The sequence below is a fragment of the Marasmius oreades genome, chromosome 2, assembly GCF_018924745.1.
Source record: "Marasmius oreades isolate 03SP1 chromosome 2, whole genome shotgun sequence".
NCBI classification, from domain to species: Eukaryota; Fungi; Basidiomycota; class Agaricomycetes; order Agaricales; family Marasmiaceae; genus Marasmius; species Marasmius oreades.
In genome coordinates this window covers 1,695,890-1,718,479 of record NC_057324.1, presented here as the reverse complement: position 1 = coordinate 1,718,479, position 22,590 = coordinate 1,695,890, and the positions used below count along the sequence as shown (strand labels likewise).

Genomic DNA, 22,590 nt, shown 5'->3' with positions numbered 1-22,590 from the left:
ATATTTCTCGGAAAACATAACTTTCGTGGGAATTTTGGACAAGAGTGTTTGTGCTCCGATCTTCGAGCTGGGACTTAGGAGTTCGGGGATGATACCCTCCCATCCTCCCTCCGTGTCTAAGCACTCACAATCATTTGAAGAACGACTCAAGTGCTCTAATCTTCCTCCACCCGGTCCTTCGTATTATATAGCACGACGAACTCTATGGCTAAAACCAACTGACCACGTTCGGGAGCCTGTTGCTCCTTCATCATCTCGCCGCAAGCTGGAAACCATGCTAAATACACCGAACGCCGCAACTAATGATCAGGTATGGAAAGGGGGGATTGAAAAGGTGTGGAAAGGATTGTCAAGTGGTGTGAGCCTGAAGAAAAGATTGCCCATGGAGCTCGTTGTCAGTCTTTGTTTTCTATGCTCTCAAGAACTATCCTGCACCTCCATCCCTTTTGACCAGATGAAAATCATCCATTGTGCATGGATACAAGAACAAACATGGCCCATGGGTGGTATAGCACCTGAGCCTGACGATGTTCTGCCCGAAGATCCCCCCACCGAGTGGCTTGTTGGAACAAAGACAACGCAGTCGTTGGAATCATCCTTTCCAACAGTCTTGAACTCCAAAAGTTCCTCGCAGACTTCCGGCTACATCTTGCCGTAGGGTACCCTGCCACACAATCTCTGTCGCAGTTTACAATCACCCGTCTTGGGATACACAGCATCCACAGGGCGGCATTTATATGCAGGCGATTGGGTCTTCATAGCTACTGGGGGAAAGGCCTGCTACGCACCCTTCGTTTCAGAACAATTCGCCGAGAAGAAAGTATATTTAACCAGTTGGTTCTTGCACTTGGGCCGTCATGGGTTTATTTAATTGAACTCGGACCAGGCCGATGAATACTGAGTGGTAACGTGTGTTGCCGTACATCATTCATAGTAAAACTACAAGCGCGGGATGTTGAAATGAGAAGAAATTCGGAGGCAACCAGGAGTATTTTACGATCTGGATGGAGGTGAAACCTTCAAATACGCAGATGTCAAAACAAAAACGAAAAAGTCAGGCAGGGGTGCGCACCAAAATCACACCATCTCCTCTGACAAAGAGCATGTCCATTTTTCGCTTTGCGACCTATAAAATAAGCTTGAGAGATTGGAATGTGGGTTAAACGTCGGTGTGAACGTACGCTGACATTACTACCCTCCGGCGACTCGGTATCGACGATCGTTATAGTCTCCTCCACATCACTCATGATTAGATTCATGTGGCCGTCATATGCCTGAACAATGACAACAAAGTCAGCAGAGAACGATGGTTTCGGTGGATGAGATCTGGCGAACATGTAAAATGCCTGTCATCTCCCTGTCGCCTCTAAGTTTTACAAATACACGTTCACTGAGAGATAATCGAATGAGGTCGAAGGGCTCTTGAATGCCCGACGAAGAGGGATCCATGAACGCGACAGCGGAGCGTATGGGAGCGACGTGAATCAAACTCCGCTGCTCGACTCTGTCATCAACCACCATGCCTGTATGTTTTCCTCTTCATTCTTTGTTTTATGCCGCCGAATTGACTTCCCGCGTTAGAAACACTATTGTGATTACTGCGACGTTTTTCTTACTCATGACTCTGCTTCAGGTGGGCATTTTTTTGACTGGCCTGTGTTATTTTTATTAATATACTGACCACCCCCACTATCAGTTCGCAAGGCTCATAATAGCGGCAGGAATCACTTGGCCAACGTGAAAGACTATTATGCATGTAAGGAATGTTATCATGTTTTGTTGTTCACTCTCATCAAAGTTCTTTGCGTTAAACAGCTCTCGGTCACGATAAAGCTCAAAATATTATTGACCAAATCACTTCAGCTTATGAGGTGGGTGTATCTCGTATCAGCCTCGACCATTTGGCTGACCTTTTATTAGAGCTCAGGAGGTGAATTCTTCCAACAACTCTTAATGTAGTCGAACTTATTGTATGATATTAGGCCCTCCGGCTGGTGGTTTTGGCTTTGGTCCCCAGCATTTGGGTGCTCCTCCACCCGGATTCCCCGGACAGATGCCTCCGCCTATGGCATCAGGCCCACGTAGGTGACAAAATACATAACATTGATGCTACCTACTTACTATTACCAGCACGACCACCGTTCCCTCCCGGACCAGGTTTCCCTATGATGCCCCCTCCTCCTGGCATGGGACCGCCAGGCTTCCCTGGAGGTTTGAGCTTCTATCCCGTTAATTATCGTGAAATGCTCAGTTTCGGTTGTCTAGGTCCTCCGCCATTTCCACCTAACCTTCCTCCCGGGGCTCGACCGCCTTTCCCGCCCAATGCTCCTCCGGGTGGGCCCGGGCCTGGTCCCAACAGCACGGGTCCGCCACCTCCAGGTCCTGGTAATTTTATTCCGCCTCCCAACACTTTCGGTTCGCCGCCCCCCAACTTTGGCCCATCGCCAGGTGCTTTCAACAGCCCATCTCCAAGCCAGGGCAGTGGGCCGAGCATACACCCTGTGAGTCCTTTGTATTCTTCATCACCAGTTCTCCTGATGACAGGGTAATAAGGATCGTCTGAAGATGATGGGAGTTCAAAGATGACTGGTTACTTTCCGTATGGTACTAGTGGGGGTGTCGTCGGTGTGAAATGCTCTCTAGGCAATATCTGTGTCACACGTATCACTACATGATACCACGAATTCGGGTAGCTAGAGAGTGCAGGTTGCTGGCAAGTTTGTGGACCATTCGAATTTCCAAATTTATGTAAATTGATTTTTGAGTTATAAGTACCCGTTACATAAGTCTGATTCCTTCACAAGTACCTATTACTCTCGTTCCATTCGGATCATCACGCTAGGATGTCGACTCAGCCCCTCCTACAACGTACAGCAGCAAAACGCATAGCTCTTCCTGTTCGCGTTGAACCAAAAGTCTCCTTTGCGAACGAACGAACATTTCTGTCCTGGCTGCATTTTACTGTCGTTCTTGGAGGTCTTGCTGTCGGGCTTTTGAATTTTGGGGACAAGGTATTGCGATCCAGACTTGAACTATCCTCCAGATATCTAATACACCTCTTGTATTGGTGGTTTAGGTCGGCCAAATCAGTGCTGCCATGTTCTCTGTTGTTGGTTCGTTTTTTGACTGATCATTATTGTCCACTTCCTCCGTAACTCAAACGATCTGTTTAATTGCGCAGCAATGGCAATAATGGCCTACGCACTGTATACATATCATTGGAGAGCGGCATCCATACGCAGAGGGGGAAAGGGCCCCTACGATGACAGGCTGGGTCCGGTGAGCTGTGTGTCCTTCTATCACCGAGAGAAACTCTAATTAGTGATTGTGTCATGGGGTCCCAGACGTTGCTTTGTATTGCATTGCTAGGTGAGCTCAAACTATTTGTTGAAGACGCGATGGTGGTCTAAAACCATTCTAGCCGCCGTCATTGTCAATTTTGTATTACGGTTCACCCAGGACTAAACACAAACAAAACTCGTTTTTCAATTTCTTATCCATAACTAATGTACATATGAATGTTGAAAATACCTGCATATGAAACAAGCACATCTATACACAAGCACCGTATGAGCAACGGGGAACTATAAGACTGCATAAAGATGGATCACCTCAGGCACGTTTCTGCCTTTTAACAGCTCGGACAGGAAGTGTCACAGAGGTATCAACGGAGGATGTGGACATGGACCGACGGCACTGAAAAGCGTATTAACCGGACAGGACAGGACAATAGAGAATATATATGTATGGGACGCACGAGTTTTCGATTCCGAGTACTACGAGTACTTCCGATGCTTTCACCTCTTCCGTTCTTCTGTGTCTCGAAAACATCACTGTCATCAATTTCCCCCACAGACGCTGTGCCATCCCCCTCGTCCTCATTCTCCCGAACCTCTAGCTGGGATTTTAGGACCTTGATTTCGTAGTCCGCTTTGTCTACGACCTTTCTGGTCTCCACCAAGGCCGTAGTCGTTTCTAGCAATGACTCTAGCAGTGCGCAGTTATCTTTGGTTGGCATAACCAGCCTATTGTGTTGTATACCCAGTTCGGCCAGTATCTGTGTGACTCGTGGCGCAATGGCAGCTTTGGGCACGGGAAGCTTATAGGAACGCATGTAGGAAGGTGTATGCGCTGCTTTAGTGGCTGGCGTTGTCCCTGAAGGTTCGTTTCGAATAATACAATGCTGCGCATCTGTATGCAATCGTGGCACCACTTCAGCCGGACACAGAAAAGAGAAAGAGATCTATGTAACCTCACCGTGGGCAGCGTTTTTATATGACTGAGGTTTCTTCATTACGGGAGCAGTGAGTATAGGCGTTGCTGGAATCTCGAAGTCCATCCCTTTCTTCCTCCTCTTGGGATCAAGAGAGAGGCTAACGGATGCATCTTCATCCGCAATATCCGGCAATCCTGCTTCAATGCCTGCTATGATGCGAAGAAGTTCTTCTCGTTCTCGTTTGAATTTGCGCTCATTTTGTTCCAAACGTTTAATCTCGATAAATAGGGCTTCTTCCTCTTGCAATTGATCCGGTGTGCGGTTGTCCAGGCTCGTCAAGTACCGCTTACGCATTTGCTCTCGATCTAATTAGGCCTTTTCAGTTTAGTTGTCAACTAAATTCATACCTTACCTTTGTCGTATTGCATTAAGTTTTGAAGATGAGTTTTGAGATTCTCATCTGCCCACGTTCGATTCCGGATAAGCTTGCGGCAAACACTGAAGTATCTTTCTTTAAGGTCCTGACAAGTGCTAGGTGAATGACAGATCCAGACTATTCGGAATTTAATGGGTACCTCTATAGCGCGCCCTGCCTCCTTTTCCCCTCTAGGGTACTCATATCGGTCGAAAATGACGAACCATCGCATATCGTACTCTTGCACGAGATTGAATAGATATTCGGTCTCTTCTTGAGTCCATTCAGGATCTGAAAGTATCATCGGTAACGTGTAATCAGGGCAACCGTTCTTTCAAGACCTTCGAGATGTCGAGCATATTCATCTGGCGACCAAATGTAATTGGTGGGTTGGACATTATATTTGGCGAAGGGATACTCTGCGGGCTTCTTTTTAGCGTTGCGACGCTAAAAGCAACTTTCAGCCACTTCGTACCGGAGTCAGGATCGACCGAAGCTTTCACCCAATGACCCAGCTCTAACGAATCCGACCTCGCACCGTTCTTGAAATTACGCCATTCCCTGAAGAGTGGCTTCAAATGACTCGCGTTGGAAACAAATGCAATTGTTTAATGCTGTACCATTTCACTTTTCCACCGCCTCCTAGATTAGGCTTCTGCTTGAGGCGGGGTTTTGCAAGCTGGGCAGCGAGAGAAGGTGCAGAGGGCCCGATGAGTGAGTATAGTTCTCGTGATATTCCTTCCGGTTTCTTGACGGATTGAGATGGTTGTTTCTTGACTTGTTGTAGACGATTTGGGGTGACATGACCTGGGATGGAAAGTGCACTCCGAACGTCAGCAATACTGGCGGCCATTGTGACGGTCAAGAGGAGAAATGAGAAGGTCACGAGAATTGATATTGAGCGCTTCTTTTGCAACATCGTTCTACCGTATGGATCTGATCCTAGGCCTATAAGTAGCGGGATCAACTAACCATTCCGCAGTAGCAGCTCTACCTACAACCACAATGTCCTCTCGACCTACCACCCTTGAAGACACCTTCGTGAATGTTTGGGTCAACAAAGACAACAAGGTCACTGAGGAAGGATTTTATGAAGCCTGGTTGAAGCAAGGCAAGTATATATTGTATAGATACTCTATCTAACTGTTTCTAATGCATCTTTAGCTTCCGCAAAGCATCAGCACCCATCTGCGATGGGGTACGTTCATTGCTCTGAGTGTCCCTTGTTGCTATTCTGAACAGTCGTTCAAAGTGCGGAGATGCTGCGCAAACAATATCCTAACCATTCGATGGTTCTCACTAACGACTATACTTTGAACTTCCACAATTTCCCTTCCGCACAAGTGAAGCCCATGGAGGACACCCCTCTGATCGCGAATCTTCTCTACATCTCTCTTGGAAACACGGCACCTGTTCCTGGCGTCCTCGTAGAGGCCGTGGAAGTAGGCGCCTTTGACATGCAGTGGGAGGTACGCGCCTCGTCTGGTCCATCACCTCTCATGATACCAATAACATTTTGAAGGGCTTGAGTTTTCTCCTGTTCACGGTAATGGTGAGTGATGAAGTCTCAGTTCCGGGTGGATCCACAAGCTCATCTTCCCTCAGTACCCTTCGGGATTAGGTCGGACCACACAACATTACTTGCTTCATAAAGGTATGAGGTGTCGTCACCTTGCATAGCCGACCGCAGTTTGAGCTCAATGTAGGTCCGGAAACAAATCTACGGTCTTTGTTAATGAACGCCGGAAATTGGGCTTCCAAATTGCATAACGAAATTTGGGTTTTCGACCAAGGGTTCTGGCGTAAGGACTCGGGCCTTTGGTATGAAATACAGAAGGCGGATTGGAAAGATGTCATATTGAAAGAGCAATTCAAAAAAGCTCTCCAGAGAGATGTATATGGCTTCTTTGATTCAGAAGATCTGTACAAAGACCTAGGTATTCCTTGGAAGGTACGGGCCCAGAAAGATTGACAACTCTGATCTAACTGGGATTTTGTTAGCGTGGTTTAATCATGCATGGACCACCAGGTAAGTCGCATGCGACTGCTCACCGTTGGACGTAGCCCTAACAACACGAAGGAAATGGAAAAACAATAAGTTTAAAGGTCATCATGAAAACCTGTGATGCTAAAGGTTACGCTCCCCTCTACGTGAAATCCTTTCAGAGTAAGCCTACTGCTTGAATGATTTTCAAGAATCTAACTTAACATGAATAGGTTACATGGGAGATGAGTACTCTATGATCCAGGTTTTCAACAAAGCGCGACAATTGGCACCTTGCGTCGTAGTTCTGGAAGATCTAGACAGTCTCATCACCGACCGTAATCGCTCCTTTTTCTTGAACCAACTCGATGGACTAGAAGGGAACGATGGCTTACTCGTCGTTGGTACTACGAACCACTTTGACCGCTTGGACCCGGGCATTAGCGCTCGACCTAGCCGTTTCGATCGTAAATAGTGGGTCGTGATCAAGATGTCCAGAGTCGTTTGATAACCTTCTCTATCTAGCCTTTTCGACGATCCGGATCGCGATGAGCGAACACTCTATGCACAATATTGGCAAAACAAACTGAAAAACAAAGACGTTGACTTTCCCAACTCACTTGTGGATGAGATTGCGGAAAATACGACAAGGTTTAGTTTTGCCTACCTCAAGGAAGCGTTGTATGTTTCTCCTCTTTCCCGTTAGGGTCGAAACTGATAATGATTTTGAAAGTGTGTCGGCACTGGTGATACTGGCCGGCATTGAAGATGACGACAAACCGCCCTTTAGAACAGTCATTATGGACCAAATTGAAAAACTCAAGAAACAATTGGATAAACCAGATGTCTCTCGAAATCTCGCGAGTCGTCCTCTTCCTGTTATCAGACATGCACGTGAGCGACCTCTAGAAGCCGAAGGGGACCTTTGCCAAGCCTTGCGGTCGCTCACTGCAGGGTCAGAAACTGGACCTCCGGCTGAGATTGCGAGAAGATGGTTCTCCTCACCTAGTGGTTTCAACCCTCAGGTCAGAGACCCTTCTCAGTTGAATGTCCATGGCAGAAATTTCCGTCACTTGTTTGATCAAATTGGTTTACCTAATGGAAGGCACTTGTAGTAGAAGTAAAATTTCTGTTTTAGGGAGTTTCATCTTGTACCAATAGAAGCGTTGAGAGCATAAAGGTCAATTAAACAGCGAGTGGATGAATACACAGCGTGCGACAATCCGAGTCATTCACACAAGTCGTTCGCCCTACAACGGTACCATATAAAGGTCTAATAAGTCGGTCATAAGGTCCGTAGGCCGCTAAGAATCCGTTACCTAATAAGTCTACGAGCGTTTATCATTTGAAGCTAAAACTCGAGTATTCCTAAACTTTATTACTACTGACCAGTGACCATCAGCTTCAAGACAGTATATTGAACGCTCGAGTACGAGGCGGAGGACTCTATGAGTGAAAGAGTGTTCGGATCTTTCCGAGCGGCCGAACACTTGTTGGGTGAATAAAGTTTGTGCATCGACACCTTTCATTCACCTCTCATCAGTGACAACATATAAATAGACGAACGAAATGGACTCCAATCTTGACCAATATCTCCAGCTCTCGACGTTCAAAGTCCGGCAAGAATCTTCGTATTTCAGAGTAATATTCTGACAAATCGCCGATACAGGGCAAATTCGATGTTACGGAATTCATTGGGGGAGTTTCTGAGAAGCTCATAACACAATCCAAAGCGGATGCTGGCCGTATGATATGATTGTTGCATTGAGACTCTGCGGATAGTTAACGCACTAATTCTAATTCAACTCAGCGTTTGACCCTCAACCCTTCATACAAACATTCGAAGCAGCTGTCGACAAACTCCTCGTAGTGCGAAAGGAACTTCAGGCGAAGACAGAACAGATGGAGAAAAGTGTGAGGGTTTCCGAAAGAGAGTATTCGAAGAAGATGAACGAGTTGAATCGTGGGTTTGAGGCGAGTTGCGGTACCATCTCGTGGTTTCAATTGTCTGACTGGGGATTCGTTGGCCGTCAGGCTGTGGGCAGCTCCTTCGCTGGTATGGAAAGTCGTATGAACGAAGTTGGCAGCACAGCCATCAGGATAGGTACACGTAACTATCTGGCGAGGTCTTTCATTTTGCTCATTCATTCGACCCAGGTGAACAACTTGAGAGTGTTCACATAGAGCGTCAAAGAGCACAGGCGGCATATGACATTATAGATTTCTATAACCAATTCGCCAAAGGCGACACAACGCGCCTTGATGCACTCAGGAAGGAGGGCCGCCAGGGAAGGCGTCAGGTAGCGATCTTGTTGCGACGTTTGAATACTGTCGCCAAGGAAGTTGACCTTCCATCCGCAGACAAGGTGAGGAAATATCCTACCATGGAAATACCTCAAGTCCTTACAATCGTGTCACAGACGCGAGAGCATATTGAGAAATACTGCGAGAAATTTGAGAAGGAGATGCTAAATTTGTTTGATCGGTGCTATAGACGAGGGGATCCAAAGATGATGCATGTGCGCGTTTCAAATCTATGTCTCTGTATCAATGACTCAACCCTGCCTGATCATAGCATTGCGCTCAGACGTTACTAGAGTTCAACGGAGGGAACTCTTGCATCCAGGTGTATGTAAACCAGCACGACTTCTTCATAAACAATGTTCGTGAAGCGAAAGACACTGAGGACAATCATTTGTTCGTCGTTATCCCCTTTCCCCCTTCCTCCGTCACTCATCAGTCACCAGATGGGAACGAATCCCTGATCCTGACACTAGCCCACCGAAGACAGAGAAAGGACTCACCGAATTATTCTTTGAAATAAGGGCAACTGTAGACACGGAAGCTCAGATTGTCAAAGCCGTTTTCCCCAATCCTCCGATGGTTATGCAAGTATTCCTTCAACGAGTGTTTGCGCAATCAGTACGCTTGCATCTGAATACTCGTTTTCTCTCCTTGTTGATGCCGTCCTAGATTCAACAACACATGGAACACCTGCTCCATAAGTCGTCTACTATATGTGATCTAGCCTATCTCCGCGTTCTTCAACTAGTTCACGGTCAAGCAACCTCCCTAGTCGAAGACCTCAAAGCTTACGAGCTATCTACGCGATCCACCTTTGGATCATCGAGTGGTGGTTCTAGTTCAGGTGGGGCGACATCCGCAACGATGACTACGATGCTCGAAACAGCGATGGAAGAATTGTTTGTGCCTTACATAGAAGGACACAGATACCTTGAACGAGAGAGCCGCAGTCTTGGGACATTGTATACGAGCTTACTCGTGAACTTTACACGGTATCATGTAAGCCTACCCGATATCATGTTACTCATATCCTGATTTTTTCCCCTGCTATATTCAAGGCCAACTCTCAGAAAGGGAAGGCATCTGTATTCGATCGCGTTGTCAATCAGCTTAGTGCTGCTGCCTCAACGACTTCAACAGGAGGTGTACAAACGACGTCCGCACAAGCTGCTACCGCACTCCTCAGATTCGGAGGGTTCAATAGCGAGAAGTCCGCCGAACAATCCGGTGAAGAGCCTATTAGAGAGGAGGATGGTCGACTCGATGTAGAGTTCGCCGAAAAGATGTTGAGATGGCATGCAGAGGCGATAGGCAGATGCGTTGAACTCAGCGCAGCACATGACATGTGAGTGGAGTTTTCATTAAATCCTCTTCGTTTGGTTTATGGTTTCATCCAGCGCTAAGAACACGTTTGCCCTTTTGCGTGTATTGTCTGGAGCAATCGGCACTGCTTATGTGGAAGAAGCGCTTGAAACGTGGGTATCCTTATTTGCCTGACTGTCCATCACCTTTGATATTCATCTGTTTCAGTGAATTATCTCATTTGGACACTGCAGATGCAAAAGCGGAACCCAATTTACAAGCTTTAGCCGTATTGAAACTTGTGGATCTTATCTGTCATCTCTGGCAGCAGTACGTCACCACCACGCTCCTCCCTCTTGCGAGCTCGTCCGTAACTGTTCGTCGTGAGATGGCGACATTCAACAACCAGACTATCAGCCGGTTAGAAGGAAGTGCCAATCACCTTATGCATCGACTTATTGATAGTCAGTAAGATTACCTTCGTTTGTGGATTTCGTTAATCTCCCCCCAGTGATCGTTGCGTGGTTAACGGCGCAATTGGCAAAGCAGAAGCGAAATGACTTCAAACCGAGGAACGATGAATTGTCCTTTGCAAGAGTCAATACCGAGCCTTGCGTAGCTTGCTGTGATATGTTGGAGAAAGTGCGAGATTCAGCAAAAGCTAGCTTGAGCGGCAAAAATTTGGAAATTTTCTTGACTGAAGTTGGCGTGACCTTTCACAGGCTAGCGATTAGATTCTCCCTATCATCCAGATATTGACGACCTCTTCTAACAGCCTACTTCTGGAACACATGCGCAAGTTCCCGGTAAGCGCTACTGGAGGCCTGATGCTCGGACAGTATGAAAATTTCACAATAAACTGTACGCTTCACAAAACGGTAACTTGTTCACGTTTTTCTCTACAGGGACATCAAAATGTATCAGGACACAATCGCCAGCTTCGGGCTTCCACCCTTGACCGAACGCTTCGAATTCATTCGTCAACTCGGTACCGCCTTCGTTGTTCAACCGGAGATCCTCAAGTCATACATCACCGAGAACTACTTGGGCAGAATTGACCCGACTTTGCTCAAACCTTATCTTGCCATGCGAAGCGATTGGGGTCAACTTGAGAGGGGATTCAACGACAGTAAAGAAGAGAATGCGCCCGAAGCGAAGGGTCTCAAAGACCGATTTGGTCGATTGAGCGTCATTATGAAGGACCTTGAAGGTTTGAAGTCGGAAGGCTTCAAACTTGGTGAAAGCATAACGTTGGGTATGCCCACGTTGCCGAGCGGGCTAACTGCAGGTTTTTCAATGGCGAGTGCACGGCCATTTTAATATTCTGTTGGATTCCTCCATTGCGAGCGCCGGTAATGTACATAGCTGTATTGCGACTGTACTCTACTTGTATTTATTCTCCTTTGAATTGAGGCCGACGTTTCTCTTTGAATGCATTGAGTGCTTCAATACGATCCTTGGTCGGAAGTAAGGTTTCGTATGATATCCGCTCGAAATCCAAGCCTGTAATGGGCAATAGTTTAGTGAGATACCAGATCCGAAGCGTGAGTTCACACTGACCGGCCTCTAAAGGAAGATCCTCGGAACGTGAAATGGCTCGTTTGGCGGCACGAAGAGCCAAAGGTGCTGAGGAATGTCAATAGAACCGGACTCGGATGATAAAATTTGTAGCTAGAAAAGTACCATTCCGTGCAACCTTCTCCGCAAGTTCAATCGAACGTTCATAGGCAGTGGTCTCGGAGACGTAGTCGATCAAACCTGTTACACATGAAACCATTCAATATTCGAAATCATGGAAACAACGGGACCAGACCGTTCACCCCATTCCAGTGCTTCCGAACTTGGTAGCATCCTTGCAGTAAAGATGAGATCCTTCGCTTTGGAAATGCCAAGCACCCTAGCAGCACGCTGAGTCCCACCAGCACCGGGAATGATACCGAGAGATGTTTCAGGAAGTCCGATCTTCGTGACGCTACGTGCTGTGATTTTGAGATCCAAGACGACGGCCAGTTTAGCATGTTTACCGAAGTAAGGGAATGGATTGATGTTTACCTGCGACGCGCAGATCACAAGCCAAACCGAGCTCAAGACCACCTCCGAGTGCGGGTCCGTCAATAGCAGCAATTGTGGGCATGGGGAGGTTCTCTAACTTTCCGAGTGCGGCTCGCAAATCAGACAGAAATCTGTTGACTTGGGTTTGGGACATCGAACGTCTCTCAATTAAATCTGCTCCTGCACAGAAGGCATCTGGACTGGTGGACTTCACAATGAGAACGCGAGTACTGTCAATATCGATGAGCAAAATGGGATAGGTGAACAGGAGATTTGTGTGCGTACGTGTTGTCAAATTGAACACTGTCAAGACATTCCCCCAATTCCTGTCGACGAACGATACGGAGTTCACGAGTAAGTAACGGCTTTTCTGAATGTAGAGTTCCTCAACGTGCTTGAACGTGCCTTTAGTAAGTTCACTGAGATGGCATTCTTGCTTTTTGGTCGATTGAGCGCGAGACATGTAATACCGGGATACTCAGAGACGGCTTCCAGGAATGCTTCGCCTTTCACCTCTGGCGCTATAGACATGTACCTCAGGCCTAGCCCAAGGCATTTTAATGGGGCATTGAGGTTATTACGGTTGGGGGCGAAGGAAAAATTTGAGAGAATGCGGGAGTTCACGTTCAGTCGTGTGGGGAAAGAGAACAGCATGGGGCAAGACGCCGGGGACGAACATACGCCGGTAAACCGGTATCGAATTGTAATTGTTCCCCATCCAAGCCGTACTGGTATATAATTGACAACACAACGATGAACAAATCCTGCTACAGGTACAGATAACAAATAAAAAACAAATAAAAAGATAGAAAACAAAAAACCTGAAACGATCAACGTGCATAGCCGACACCCTCAACACCATAGAAAGAATCAAGAGAAGGTTGATAGGAGTCTCTGTCTCGAGTCGCTGACCGCGTCCCTGGGGATATCCTTCTAGAGGCACCGGCACCGGGCAAGGGGGCGCGGAAAGGACTTGAGGTGGACTCTGACGAAGAACTAGCACCGCCAGGTTTGCGCCCACCATGGGTATCGAAAGAAGTTTGAGATGGAGGATTCAAATGCTGATTGCTGGAGTTGGCCGAACCGTAGATCAGGCCTTCATCATAAATCGGATACTGATTATTCACATCTTTTGCATAGGAGTAGGTGATTTCCGTGAGGCTCCCAGTGGCGTAAGGCGGATCGGAAAAGGGTATCATGTTTTGATGCTGGTAATAGTTACCAGCTGTTGCGTCTGGATCCATAGGTTGCATACGGTGAAGATCTTCCGATATGCTGTGAGTTGACGACGAGATGGGGCGTGGGGTTGAAACCAGACCAGGTTCAGGAGGGAATTTGTCGAATAGGGTATCTCGGTCACTAGCCCTAGCCTTGTTTCGGCGCCGTTTCCTTATCGAGAAAATTACGATTGCGAAACCAATTCCCAGAATAATCAATGCAAGCGCAGTGAAGGTACCCGCAACTGAAATAGAAAAACGTAAGCCATATGTTACGAGTTCATTCTACCTAGTTTTCTCACCAGCTTTCTTGTCAGACCAGAAGCTACGTCCGAATATCAGTTCGGAGACGTTCGAGTTTCATGAAAATGATAATTTCTCACCCCTTTGAGGACGCCTCAGCGGCACTCTGGCTGCTCGTGGAATTTGTAGGAGGAATGGAGTAAGTGACCGGAGTGGGAACCGGCGAAAACGTGAAAAGACTCGATGTGGGTTCAGATTCGGTCACGAGAAAATATTCTGACGTTGGAGCTGATACATTGGATGAACTTGTGATAGTAGTCACCGAAGAGCTGCTGAATGATGGGGTCAATCCTACAACTAAATGGTACTGCTGCCATCAAGAAATACCTGAAGGAAGACGTTGCCACTGATGTCGTCTGACTGGAGGAGCTGCTATCCGAGGAAGAGGAAGTGCTTTCTGTGGTCGGAGTGGAGGAGCTGGAAGTTGACGAAAAGGAGGAGGACAAAGAGGACGACTGCAATGACGATGATGATATGGGAGAGGATGACGAGAGCGAGGAGGAAGAAGAGGTTGTAAGCACAGTGGTTGTGACATTTGCGGATGCTACTCGAGTGAACTGCTCGTCGCTACTAGAGACCGACGTTGTCGACGATGTCTCATTCTGTGTGCTACTCTGCTGTTGGTCTTGACGTGGACGACGATATTTTCTGGGAGATGACGGGGACATGAATAGGGATGCTTCGTGAAATATGATTTTGATTAATGCCTTTCAGAAACGAGAGATTGACCGAGGTGGCCAGCAAGCAGCGGCCTGAGCTCGAGAGAGAATAAAAATGAGAGTGAGGGGATGTGGTATAAGGATGAGAATTGAGTGATCTATGATTATATCGAAACGGAGGCGAGCATCAATATCAAATCGAGATGAAGCCGGTAACCAGGCAAACTTTTAGGCAGCTTGTTCAACCCGCTCCTCGGCCCCTGACATGATGGTACTCTAAACCAGTATGTACTGTTACACAGTGTACAGTAAGTACTGTATGTGCTGTCAGATTCGGACTCGAAGCCCCATCGATGCGGTACGTTCTCGTGAAAGTTCGATGAGATGTTCGCTTGCCGAAAGTTCAACACAGAATTGCTGTAATTCTCCTGAATCTAGATTCTCCATAATCATGTCGGTTTGTCGCCCAGACTGATTTCGATTCCAAAGTCGCAACCCAATCGCTTCTTTGTCCTGAATAGAATTGAAATAGCAGTTTCTGGCGGCGGACGTTACTTACGGGCTGCGTTAAGGTTGGCCATACATCCCAAACCTTCCCAACCGTCCATTGAAGGGCAGAAACATAGTACCATCGTCTCTAGTAACAAGATGATTATAATCAGCCTCGAGTCCCGTTATCAGAACGACTTACTCGGCCGACCACGTACACAAACGTGTGGAAAACACTGTTGCAACACTCCCCAGCCCTTTGAATGTGTTGTGCGAGCTTCTCGTTGACCCGTTTATCCCCCCAATCAATGAGGTACGACTTGTTTTCCGATAAATCTTCAAGGAAAAACGGGTCATGTACAAATGCCATATCCGTCATAAATGCCACGCCGAGCTTGTATGATGAGGGATCCAGGAGCCTACATATAGAATATCGCGGCAGTGTGATCCAAGGGCAGTAACTGGCAACCAGTGTACATACTTTTGAAGATCACGCACCTTCACGAAATGAAACAATTGGGAATGAGTGCAGCCTTGCAAAGCTTAGAAACAGCGTACAACATTGTCATCCAACCCAACATTTTCCTCCATCTTCCGCCAAGACATGGGTCCCGCGACTACATGAGAGGCTTTCGGTGGATCATTGAACTGTATTCTCCATTCACATTGATTACCATTGTCGTCACTGTTTTGGCTAAAGACTCCGGTAGTCGACGCCATTTGAGCATCGACAGCTCTTGAACCCCTGCGCTCAACGTCGCCGACCAATGACGTTTCTTCAGAAGAAACGGGTTCATGCTTGATACGAATTCGTCGATTCGAGAGAAGGAGACCACCCCGCAATGGCTCATTTTGCAAGAGAGATTTGCTTTGTGTTGCAAAAGGAACTGGTGCGGTTGCAATGGACGTCTCGCTGGCAGATGTAGGAGGTGGAAGTAGCTGGTTTTCGACTTCGAGAGCATCCAGCTCAGATTGGAGGTCTTCAGCTGGAGGCTTGTAGATCCGAGTCTCTGGGTTGGAATGATGAGCTTCTTCTTCTGCCTCCCCTAAAATACCCCAGTTGCTGCCCTCGGACTGGCGATGGGTTTCAAGGTCCCAGGTCTCGTCCTAGAAAGTGGTTTACATGACCGTTTGAGTATAAAGAACAGATCATGCTTTTATACACACACTTGTGAAGCTCCGTCCTTCGTCCGTGCTATTAAACGCGTCGTGTATCACCCTACGATATAATCCCAGCTTCTTTTTGGTGTCGTCTCGCTCCTGTATAACCTTCCGACAGTGTTTTTCCAGCTCCTTGACGCGTCTTTCCAGCGCTGTATTACGCTTTTCAAGCACTTTCGATGTATTTTCGAGGTCGTGAAAGTTCCTCTCCAGATGAACGATATATGATTCCGTGGAGCTAACGCTCTCAAAACGAATTTTGAGTTCGTTCAGATTTAATTGGACCTGATCTAGGAGATCGGATACGAAAGGACTACCATCTGAAAAGAGAGCGGAAGATGGTGGGTTTTGCATAACAGTGTGTGGGGCCAAGGAAGTTTGAGGTACGCGCTGAGCGCGCCAGAATCGGTAGCCTGATTACCATAAATGATAGAGTATCCCCCACAACAGTACATACGTAATTGGTACGAAAAAGTTGAACAACCAGCGAGCGAGTCAGTCATCACTCAGCTGGATTCTTCCTCCTCCTCTTCTGCCTGGAACTTGCCACCTTTTCAAATCCCTCTTCAATTGGTCCATCACTCTGATCATTGTCTCTGGCCTTTCTTCTCTTGTTAGACTTACGCCCCTTCGTCTCCTTGGTCTGGAGCTCATTAGGAGGTCTGAGAGACTCTACAGAAGGAAGTCGAATTCATTGACCTGAATCGGAACGAGAGAAGCCACGAACCATGTTTGACCTCCTCTAATCCATACATCCTATACAGTTCTAACACGGCTTGTTCTTTATCCTTGGCTTCGATCATCAGGTCCACCTCCATAGACACGCCTTCCTGTTCTAATTCTGTGGGTAAAGAACTACAACGATCGGCGTGTGCTCGTTTCTCCATGATGGTCACTGTTCCAGGTCTTGGTTCCGACAGGTGTTGCTTCGGCGTGATTCCCCTGCGATGAAATATTTGGTTCGACCGCTTGATGATTTCGCTGGGAGAAATGGAAGAGGGATTTAGTGAATCGTGGTGATAGTCAAACACGAGAGGCACGTCGAGTTCTTCGCACAAAGGCAGGAGATCTTCTGCACTATAACAAAGCTTGAGAAAGACGGAGATTAGTCAAGCAGTCAAAATGCGACTGTTGAAGTGTACCTCGTCATTTTCCAACACCAGACGTTCTCTGACCCGCTGAGGAAGGGTGTCCTGTATCGTCTTTTTTATCCTTTTGAGAGTCGCCGTCTTGTCGTCGTACACACCGCCTCCCTTTCAATGTTTTCGTTGGGAGATTCAGGAGACTCTGGAAAGATATGTTTACTTACGTGAATGACCAAAACCCCGTCACGGCCAACACCCATGAGATCGAGCATTTCTGAATGGTACTCTAACTCCCTGACAGATGCTTCTACAACACCGGGCTTTGGGCTGCCCAGCTGTGTAAATTGTCCGGGATGAGATGTCAAACGGTGACCATATTTCTGCGCTAATTCACCGGCTTGAGCGAGGAGGGGAGAGCAGTACTCGAGGGAATAGCCGTATATTGGGTGGGACGCAAAAGGAAACATCTCCGAAGAGAGCCGGAAAAGGCGTATTTTCTGCATAATAAGGCATTAGGGACAAGGTTTCACGGGAAGGCAATCGAGGTTAAAACATTCACGTTATCCTCATTCCATTGGATTATTTTCAAAAGATCTTCGACGTTTTTGCGGCCGAGCTCTTTGACCCATTCTATCCCGTTCTTTTTGATAGAATCGATTCTTCATTTCGGTTGTTTTTCACATTATGAGAGTTACGGAGGGACAAGTTGGCACACACCGACACGTTCTCGAGCAAAAGACAGACTCGCTTGCTGGCCTTTTATTTCGCATGATTGTATTGAGACATGCATACCCTGACCAGAGATTGACATCAAACTCCTTTCGCAAAAGACATTTGACTCACCAAGCCTTCCTTTGAACTTTGTTTCCTTCTTCTCCACATCAGGGATATCGTATACGGGTTCTGGTTTGAGTTTTCGATGTCGTGGCTTGACTGATTTGCGATGTGCGGTATTCTTTACCGAGGAATCGCTGTCGTATAGAGGCACGCTCTCCGCTGAACGTCTGCTCGTACTCTTGATGTTGTTATCTTCTTCAGTCTGAGTTGGCGAGGAGACGACAGTGTGGATAACGGTAAGCCGATCTTGTCTTCGACTTTGCTTTTTCGTAGTAATCGATGTTTTCTCGGGCACGTCAGTCGTCGTCTGTCTGGAAATTATCCTGGCACTGCGTCGGGACATGGGAAGGAGTGACAAAGTAAGGCGACGAACAAGGAGCATGCACGTTTATAGCGTTGGGCATTGTATATGTACAGGTAATGGTGCAGGGTTTCACTGTGGGTTTCACTGTGGGGCGATCGATGCCTTCCCTTTTGACGCGCCGCTAACGGTCACACCATCGTTCTTCGGTGCTCCATCCATCTGTTTCTACTTACCTCGTTTTCACAATGGATGATGACCTTACCTTCGGTACTTCAGTTTGGGGCTCTACAGAACCTGTTGATCTACTCGCAAGCAATTCCAAGTCATCCGAGGACACCACTTCTCAGCGAACAGACGGAGACGAGTTTGATGATTTCGACGACTTTGGATCACCAGAGACAGGTAATATTCCTGTGGATGATGATGATTTTGGAGACTTTGGAGATGCGGACGAGTCCACACAACCCGTCGATTTTAAGGAGGAAATGGCATACCCGGAGATACCCATTGCAGGTCCATCGCGAATAGATTGGGAACCTTTACATTTACATCCATTTCCTGACCGGAAAATGCTGACGGATCAGGTTAATGCAATCCTGGAACCTGTCTGGAGTAGTTGCTCTATATCGCATTACACCACGAAGGAAGGAATTCGGGATGTGGAGGGGGTCAACCAAATATTGGTGACAAATGAGAGGTAGCGTTCATCTCTCCCTGCTACACTTGTTGGTTGATGCCTGAGCTCTCTGCACTCGATTACAGTCGCGGCCTTCATGCTATGTTAGTCCAATCACCACCACCCACAAAACCTTCCAACTGGATACGGTCTCGAATACGACGTCAGCACTTGATCGCCTTGGGCATACCCGTGAATTTGGACGAAGTTCTTCCGCAAGCCGGTGGAAAACCTCTGCCACCCTTGCAAATCACTACCCGACCTATGTCTGCACCTCCGGGTCCGCGAAATGCAAGAAATTCCACTTCTACACCTGCATCCCAAAACAATTCCCGCGCAGGCTCTCCGCATTCCAACGCCAAATTATCTCAGTTCGGCCCAAAGCCATGTCTTGACGATGACAAGATAAAGGAACTGCTTGAGATCGATCCCGGTGAGTTTATTTAATCCTCGTTGAATATTCCTCCGGTAATTTACTCCGATCACGACAGAAAACCTGAAATTACAACCATTATCCGTGATAGAACGACACTTCGCGAACGTTAGATCCCAGACAGCCCAAACCAACGCTCTTCTTACCTACTTACTACAGACACGAGAATCCTTGCAGCAGGACTCAGAAACATACAATGGGTTGATCGCGGAACTAATTGGGGAAGCACAGAAAAACAAAGCAGGGAAAAGTCGAACTGCGGCTCGAAGAGGTACTGGCATGACTTGATAATAATGATATCTCTATGTCCTTGTCTACCTCTACGAGACGGCAAGGATCGTACCGTTGACCGCGACCGAACGACTTGGGAACGATCCGGAGCTGGCAACATTAAGTAGGCGATACATATGTGTATGGAAAGATTGAATATTTCAGAGCGTCTATTCCACCAAGCCAGCCGTTCGGAGGTTAGGATAAACGCGGGAAACGCGTGATACGTGGCTGCGCGACTGTCACGCCGTATGACACGGTGGTCAGTGCGGCGTAGAGCGGACTTTCAACTATTGTTGAACTTTATATTCTCTAGGCATGGTTCATCGTTCAGAAAATCCCCACCTTGCTTCCCTTTCCCCTTCCCATCACCTTCATGCCCACTGGATACCGTCTTGAATACGCTACTTCTAATAGGGCGAAATGCAAAGGTCAGCTTATGTCTCTGTACTTATTTGTCGCGGTTATTGACGATGGTTCAACTCGCTGTCAACCATCGTGCCCTAGGCCCCAAGCCATGCTCTGGTAAGCATATACCAGTCACAACCATCTGTTCCGCCCAACTAATGTCTTACAGGTACTACAATTACCAAAGGAGCTTTGAGATTCGGCACTACTGTCGAATTCCAAGGGAAGCAGTCTTTGTGCGTGTCGTCGCGCATCCTTGATGCCGCCTTTTTTTTACCTCATTATCTGTAGTGCCTGGCGCCATTGGGGCTGCGTGACCCAAAAGCAGCTCGAAAACATGAAATCTCAGTTCTCCGATGCTTCAGACCTTGATGGATTTGAGGATCTCAAAGAGGAGGATCAGGAGCGTGTCAAGAAGGCCTACGAGGAAGGGCACGTTGCCGACGAAGACATTCCGGACAGTGCCAGGAAATCGGCGGGTGATGACGAGGATGAAGGCGACGAGAAACCCAAGAAGAAAGGTCGTGCAACCAAGAAGAAGGTCGAGGACGGCGATGATGAGGAAAAGCCGAAAAAAGTTACCAAAGCTAAGGTATACTCGTAACACCTTGTACGCCATTTTTACTCATCAAAAACTACTATGACAGGCTACTCCTGGCGAGGCAAAGAAAAAAGCTCCCCCCAGGAAGAAGGCGGCTCCCAAGGTACTTCCGTACGAGCTTTCTGTTACGTCTATCTTATGTATGACTATTTTACAGAAGAAAGCAGATGATGAGGACTCTGGTGAAGATTTTACAAAGGAACTGAAAGACATGGAGGACGACGAGGAGGAAGAGGACTCACCCAAACCGAAGCCCAAGAAACCAGCTGCCAAACCAGTTGCGAAGAAGAAAGCAAAGAAGGTATTTATACAAATCATAATTGTCACGGCCGCATGGTCTCACTTTTAGACACAGGTTGAAGACGAAGACGAAGGTGACAGTGACGGCGGTGATGGTGAAGAAACTAAGAAGAAGCGCAAGGTAGATTTTCGCTTATGCATCCTCGGCCTGACCAGATGCCGATTTCTCTTGTTCATAGAAACCTGCGTCCAGAGGTGCGGCCAAGCCACCGGCAAAAAAAGCCAAACCTGCGTCCAAGTCCAAGAAGAGTAAAGTTGTCGCCGAAGAAGATGAGGACGAAGACGAGTATTGAACCATGTTTTCTCATCGTGTTGTTCGTTTTTTGTGAAGTCTTGTGTCTTTTGTTACAGTTCATCGAGCTCACCGTACGCTACCAGTATATATATCCCATAACTTATATCTGAAGTTTGATTTGTGTCCTTCGTTATGCACAACCATACACTGATACAAAGGCTGGTGCTCCAACGACAGCGGTGGCTAGACCCACATAAGTATTGATATTATAACACCAATATGCCACAAAATCAAATCGGTCATACGATGTTCCAGAACTAAGGAAATACATGCATGCAAGTGTCAACTAGACCTTGTATCGCCTGCCTGTCCTTGTGAAAAACGTTTGTAAAACATAGACCTGGAAGCTAAAGTGAACCTATCAGTGAGGAGCATGTGAAATCAGAAAATGAGAGATACTAACACGGCCATGCCAACGACAACTATGCTCTCGAAGACAGCATACCAAAATAATCGGCTATATTCTCAAATGAGATAGAAGCATGAACATGAAGAAAGATATATCTGACTTTTGGGTAGACTTGACAACCGAGAACCCTCGGTTTTCTCTAGTGTGGAAACTGCAAGTTGAAATGATTTAGTTTTGAGGAAAGACAAGTGAAGTTGCGGACGTACTATTTCTGATCCCTTTTGATGTTCATAAGCATCCCATTCAGCCGAAAGATACTTTCCTCTAATGCACTGGTATGGTCTGAAATCTGTCCCTGCTTTGCTGGGGCCTCTCTTCTAGGTTCACTTTCTACCATGATGTCAAAGTCGACTAGTTTCTCCGTGAAACTCGACATGTCGTTCTCAAAGCAAAACGCATATTCTCCCGCTACATTCGCAGTGAGAACGTAATCGCCCTGCCGTTCTCGATTTCCGTCAAGTATGAGTTTCGAATTTGGGTCCCTGACATCGAAATCAATGTCGAACGAACCTCCAGATTGCACCTGAGAAGGAGAGGAAATATGAGGTTCAACGGGAAACATTGACCTAGATAGCGCGTACGGCAAAATAGAACTGAGAAAGTGCATTCGTAAGTCATCAACAAGGAAGAGTGCCAGCGGACACGCACGCCAATCTTTTCTCCAGCTTTGTCAACCTCGGCGTAGAAACATAATCGTTCGTTGGCGGAGATGGCAGTTGTCAATGAGGAGCCTCGGGCGAGCAAACAAAGGTATAGAAGATAGATAGGAAGGAGCAGAAGCAAAAACATCGTTGATGGCGTGGGGTATATCTTCGGCGGCGGCGAGGGGACGTTTGCAGTCACAGCGACAGAGTAGCGACAGCTTCCCAC

The 22,590-nt window shown here is 47.1% G+C and overlaps 13 protein-coding genes across 14 annotated transcripts; 6 read left to right on the top strand and 7 right to left on the bottom strand.

Annotated features, from left to right (window-relative positions):
* Nucleotides 1–40: 40 nt before the first annotated feature.
* Nucleotides 41–1,479, bottom strand: E1B28_004156 (uncharacterized protein). Its single transcript, XM_043148614.1, has 4 exons — nucleotides 1,336–1,479; nucleotides 1,182–1,274; nucleotides 1,073–1,126; nucleotides 41–1,017 (listed from the first exon to the last, which is right to left on the bottom strand). Exons 1-4 carry the CDS (start codon nucleotides 1,447–1,449, stop codon nucleotides 994–996), a joined length of 285 nt encoding a protein of 94 aa, XP_043013214.1. The 5' UTR covers nucleotides 1,450–1,479; the 3' UTR covers nucleotides 41–993.
* A 40-nt stretch (nucleotides 1,480–1,519) lies between these two features.
* Nucleotides 1,520–2,586, top strand: E1B28_004155 (uncharacterized protein; the record flags this gene model as incomplete). Its single annotated transcript, XM_043148613.1, has 9 exons — nucleotides 1,520–1,525; nucleotides 1,582–1,633; nucleotides 1,697–1,756; nucleotides 1,816–1,871; nucleotides 1,921–1,930; nucleotides 1,983–2,081; nucleotides 2,131–2,211; nucleotides 2,266–2,501; nucleotides 2,554–2,586. The coding sequence occupies 9 exons, from the start codon at nucleotides 1,520–1,522 to the stop codon at nucleotides 2,584–2,586; spliced, it is 633 nt and encodes a 210-aa protein (XP_043013213.1).
* Nucleotides 2,587–2,843: 257 nt separating this feature from the next.
* VTC1 (vacuolar transporter chaperone) lies at nucleotides 2,844–3,465 on the top strand (the record flags this gene model as incomplete). The annotated part of the gene is made up of 5 exons (XM_043148612.1): nucleotides 2,844–3,011; nucleotides 3,077–3,113; nucleotides 3,182–3,279; nucleotides 3,345–3,369; nucleotides 3,422–3,465. 5 exons carry the CDS (start codon nucleotides 2,844–2,846, stop codon nucleotides 3,463–3,465), a joined length of 372 nt encoding a protein of 123 aa, XP_043013212.1.
* Nucleotides 3,466–3,506: 41 nt separating this feature from the next.
* E1B28_004153 (uncharacterized protein) lies at nucleotides 3,507–5,509 on the bottom strand. The gene is made up of 9 exons (XM_043148611.1): nucleotides 5,252–5,509; nucleotides 5,107–5,192; nucleotides 4,973–5,050; nucleotides 4,792–4,922; nucleotides 4,629–4,737; nucleotides 4,258–4,581; nucleotides 3,758–4,191; nucleotides 3,612–3,696; nucleotides 3,507–3,552 (listed from the first exon to the last, which is right to left on the bottom strand). The coding sequence occupies exons 1-8, from the start codon at nucleotides 5,482–5,484 to the stop codon at nucleotides 3,613–3,615; spliced, it is 1,479 nt and encodes a 492-aa protein (XP_043013211.1). The 5' UTR covers nucleotides 5,485–5,509; the 3' UTR covers nucleotides 3,507–3,552; nucleotide 3,612.
* A 25-nt stretch (nucleotides 5,510–5,534) lies between these two features.
* Nucleotides 5,535–7,817, top strand: E1B28_004152 (uncharacterized protein). Its single transcript, XM_043148610.1, has 12 exons — nucleotides 5,535–5,559; nucleotides 5,614–5,742; nucleotides 5,796–5,829; nucleotides 5,884–6,100; nucleotides 6,154–6,183; nucleotides 6,237–6,285; nucleotides 6,338–6,582; nucleotides 6,633–6,660; nucleotides 6,712–6,798; nucleotides 6,849–7,089; nucleotides 7,141–7,296; nucleotides 7,349–7,817. Exons 2-12 carry the CDS (start codon nucleotides 5,637–5,639, stop codon nucleotides 7,728–7,730), a joined length of 1,575 nt encoding a protein of 524 aa, XP_043013210.1. The 5' UTR covers nucleotides 5,535–5,559; nucleotides 5,614–5,636; the 3' UTR covers nucleotides 7,731–7,817.
* A 142-nt stretch (nucleotides 7,818–7,959) lies between these two features.
* On the top strand, nucleotides 7,960–11,541 carry E1B28_004151 (uncharacterized protein; the record flags this gene model as incomplete). 2 transcript variants are annotated; one of them, XM_043148609.1, is made up of 16 exons in its annotated part: nucleotides 7,960–8,121; nucleotides 8,176–8,229; nucleotides 8,285–8,360; nucleotides 8,426–8,589; nucleotides 8,650–8,719; nucleotides 8,773–8,981; nucleotides 9,036–9,134; nucleotides 9,191–9,312; nucleotides 9,363–9,537; nucleotides 9,589–9,918; nucleotides 9,978–10,264; nucleotides 10,317–10,394; nucleotides 10,450–10,685; nucleotides 10,733–10,943; nucleotides 10,997–11,059; nucleotides 11,127–11,541. In XM_043148609.1, exons 2-16 carry the CDS (start codon nucleotides 8,185–8,187, stop codon nucleotides 11,539–11,541), a joined length of 2,580 nt encoding a protein of 859 aa, XP_043013209.1. In that variant the 5' UTR covers nucleotides 7,960–8,121; nucleotides 8,176–8,184. The 2 variants fall into 2 exon arrangements, with proteins under 2 accessions (XP_043013209.1, XP_043013208.1); XM_043148608.1 differs by having other exon boundaries at nucleotides 7,960–8,112; nucleotides 8,285–8,589.
* Nucleotides 11,542–11,614: 73 nt separating this feature from the next.
* Nucleotides 11,615–12,927, bottom strand: E1B28_004150 (uncharacterized protein; the record flags this gene model as incomplete). The annotated part of the gene is made up of 7 exons (XM_043148607.1): nucleotides 11,615–11,724; nucleotides 11,782–11,847; nucleotides 11,905–11,979; nucleotides 12,042–12,200; nucleotides 12,274–12,503; nucleotides 12,559–12,599; nucleotides 12,679–12,927. 7 exons carry the CDS (start codon nucleotides 12,925–12,927, stop codon nucleotides 11,615–11,617), a joined length of 930 nt encoding a protein of 309 aa, XP_043013207.1.
* A 176-nt stretch (nucleotides 12,928–13,103) lies between these two features.
* Nucleotides 13,104–14,461, bottom strand: E1B28_004149 (uncharacterized protein; the record flags this gene model as incomplete). The annotated part of the gene is made up of 4 exons (XM_043148606.1): nucleotides 13,104–13,735; nucleotides 13,793–13,815; nucleotides 13,874–14,065; nucleotides 14,121–14,461. The coding sequence occupies 4 exons, from the start codon at nucleotides 14,459–14,461 to the stop codon at nucleotides 13,104–13,106; spliced, it is 1,188 nt and encodes a 395-aa protein (XP_043013206.1).
* A 318-nt stretch (nucleotides 14,462–14,779) lies between these two features.
* On the bottom strand, nucleotides 14,780–16,456 carry E1B28_004148 (uncharacterized protein; the record flags this gene model as incomplete). Its single annotated transcript, XM_043148605.1, has 6 exons — nucleotides 14,780–14,965; nucleotides 15,012–15,089; nucleotides 15,144–15,360; nucleotides 15,423–15,439; nucleotides 15,500–16,048; nucleotides 16,109–16,456. 6 exons carry the CDS (start codon nucleotides 16,454–16,456, stop codon nucleotides 14,780–14,782), a joined length of 1,395 nt encoding a protein of 464 aa, XP_043013205.1.
* Nucleotides 16,457–16,604: 148 nt separating this feature from the next.
* Nucleotides 16,605–18,367, bottom strand: E1B28_004147 (uncharacterized protein; the record flags this gene model as incomplete). Its single annotated transcript, XM_043148604.1, has 7 exons — nucleotides 16,605–16,774; nucleotides 16,830–17,190; nucleotides 17,245–17,355; nucleotides 17,412–17,684; nucleotides 17,747–17,846; nucleotides 17,905–17,980; nucleotides 18,031–18,367. 7 exons carry the CDS (start codon nucleotides 18,365–18,367, stop codon nucleotides 16,605–16,607), a joined length of 1,428 nt encoding a protein of 475 aa, XP_043013204.1.
* Nucleotides 18,368–18,573: 206 nt separating this feature from the next.
* Nucleotides 18,574–19,725, top strand: E1B28_004146 (uncharacterized protein; the record flags this gene model as incomplete). The annotated part of the gene is made up of 3 exons (XM_043148603.1): nucleotides 18,574–19,025; nucleotides 19,091–19,437; nucleotides 19,496–19,725. The coding sequence occupies 3 exons, from the start codon at nucleotides 18,574–18,576 to the stop codon at nucleotides 19,723–19,725; spliced, it is 1,029 nt and encodes a 342-aa protein (XP_043013203.1).
* Nucleotides 19,726–20,083: 358 nt separating this feature from the next.
* E1B28_004145 (uncharacterized protein) lies at nucleotides 20,084–21,309 on the top strand (the record flags this gene model as incomplete). Its single annotated transcript, XM_043148602.1, has 8 exons — nucleotides 20,084–20,138; nucleotides 20,215–20,232; nucleotides 20,285–20,351; nucleotides 20,407–20,707; nucleotides 20,763–20,819; nucleotides 20,874–21,017; nucleotides 21,072–21,137; nucleotides 21,196–21,309. 8 exons carry the CDS (start codon nucleotides 20,084–20,086, stop codon nucleotides 21,307–21,309), a joined length of 822 nt encoding a protein of 273 aa, XP_043013202.1.
* A 175-nt stretch (nucleotides 21,310–21,484) lies between these two features.
* Nucleotides 21,485–22,584, bottom strand: E1B28_004144 (uncharacterized protein). Its single transcript, XM_043148601.1, has 6 exons — nucleotides 22,369–22,584; nucleotides 22,302–22,313; nucleotides 21,927–22,243; nucleotides 21,821–21,871; nucleotides 21,715–21,768; nucleotides 21,485–21,658 (listed from the first exon to the last, which is right to left on the bottom strand). Exons 1-6 carry the CDS (start codon nucleotides 22,507–22,509, stop codon nucleotides 21,598–21,600), a joined length of 636 nt encoding a protein of 211 aa, XP_043013201.1. The 5' UTR covers nucleotides 22,510–22,584; the 3' UTR covers nucleotides 21,485–21,597.
* Between the last annotated feature and the right edge of the window lie 6 nt (nucleotides 22,585–22,590).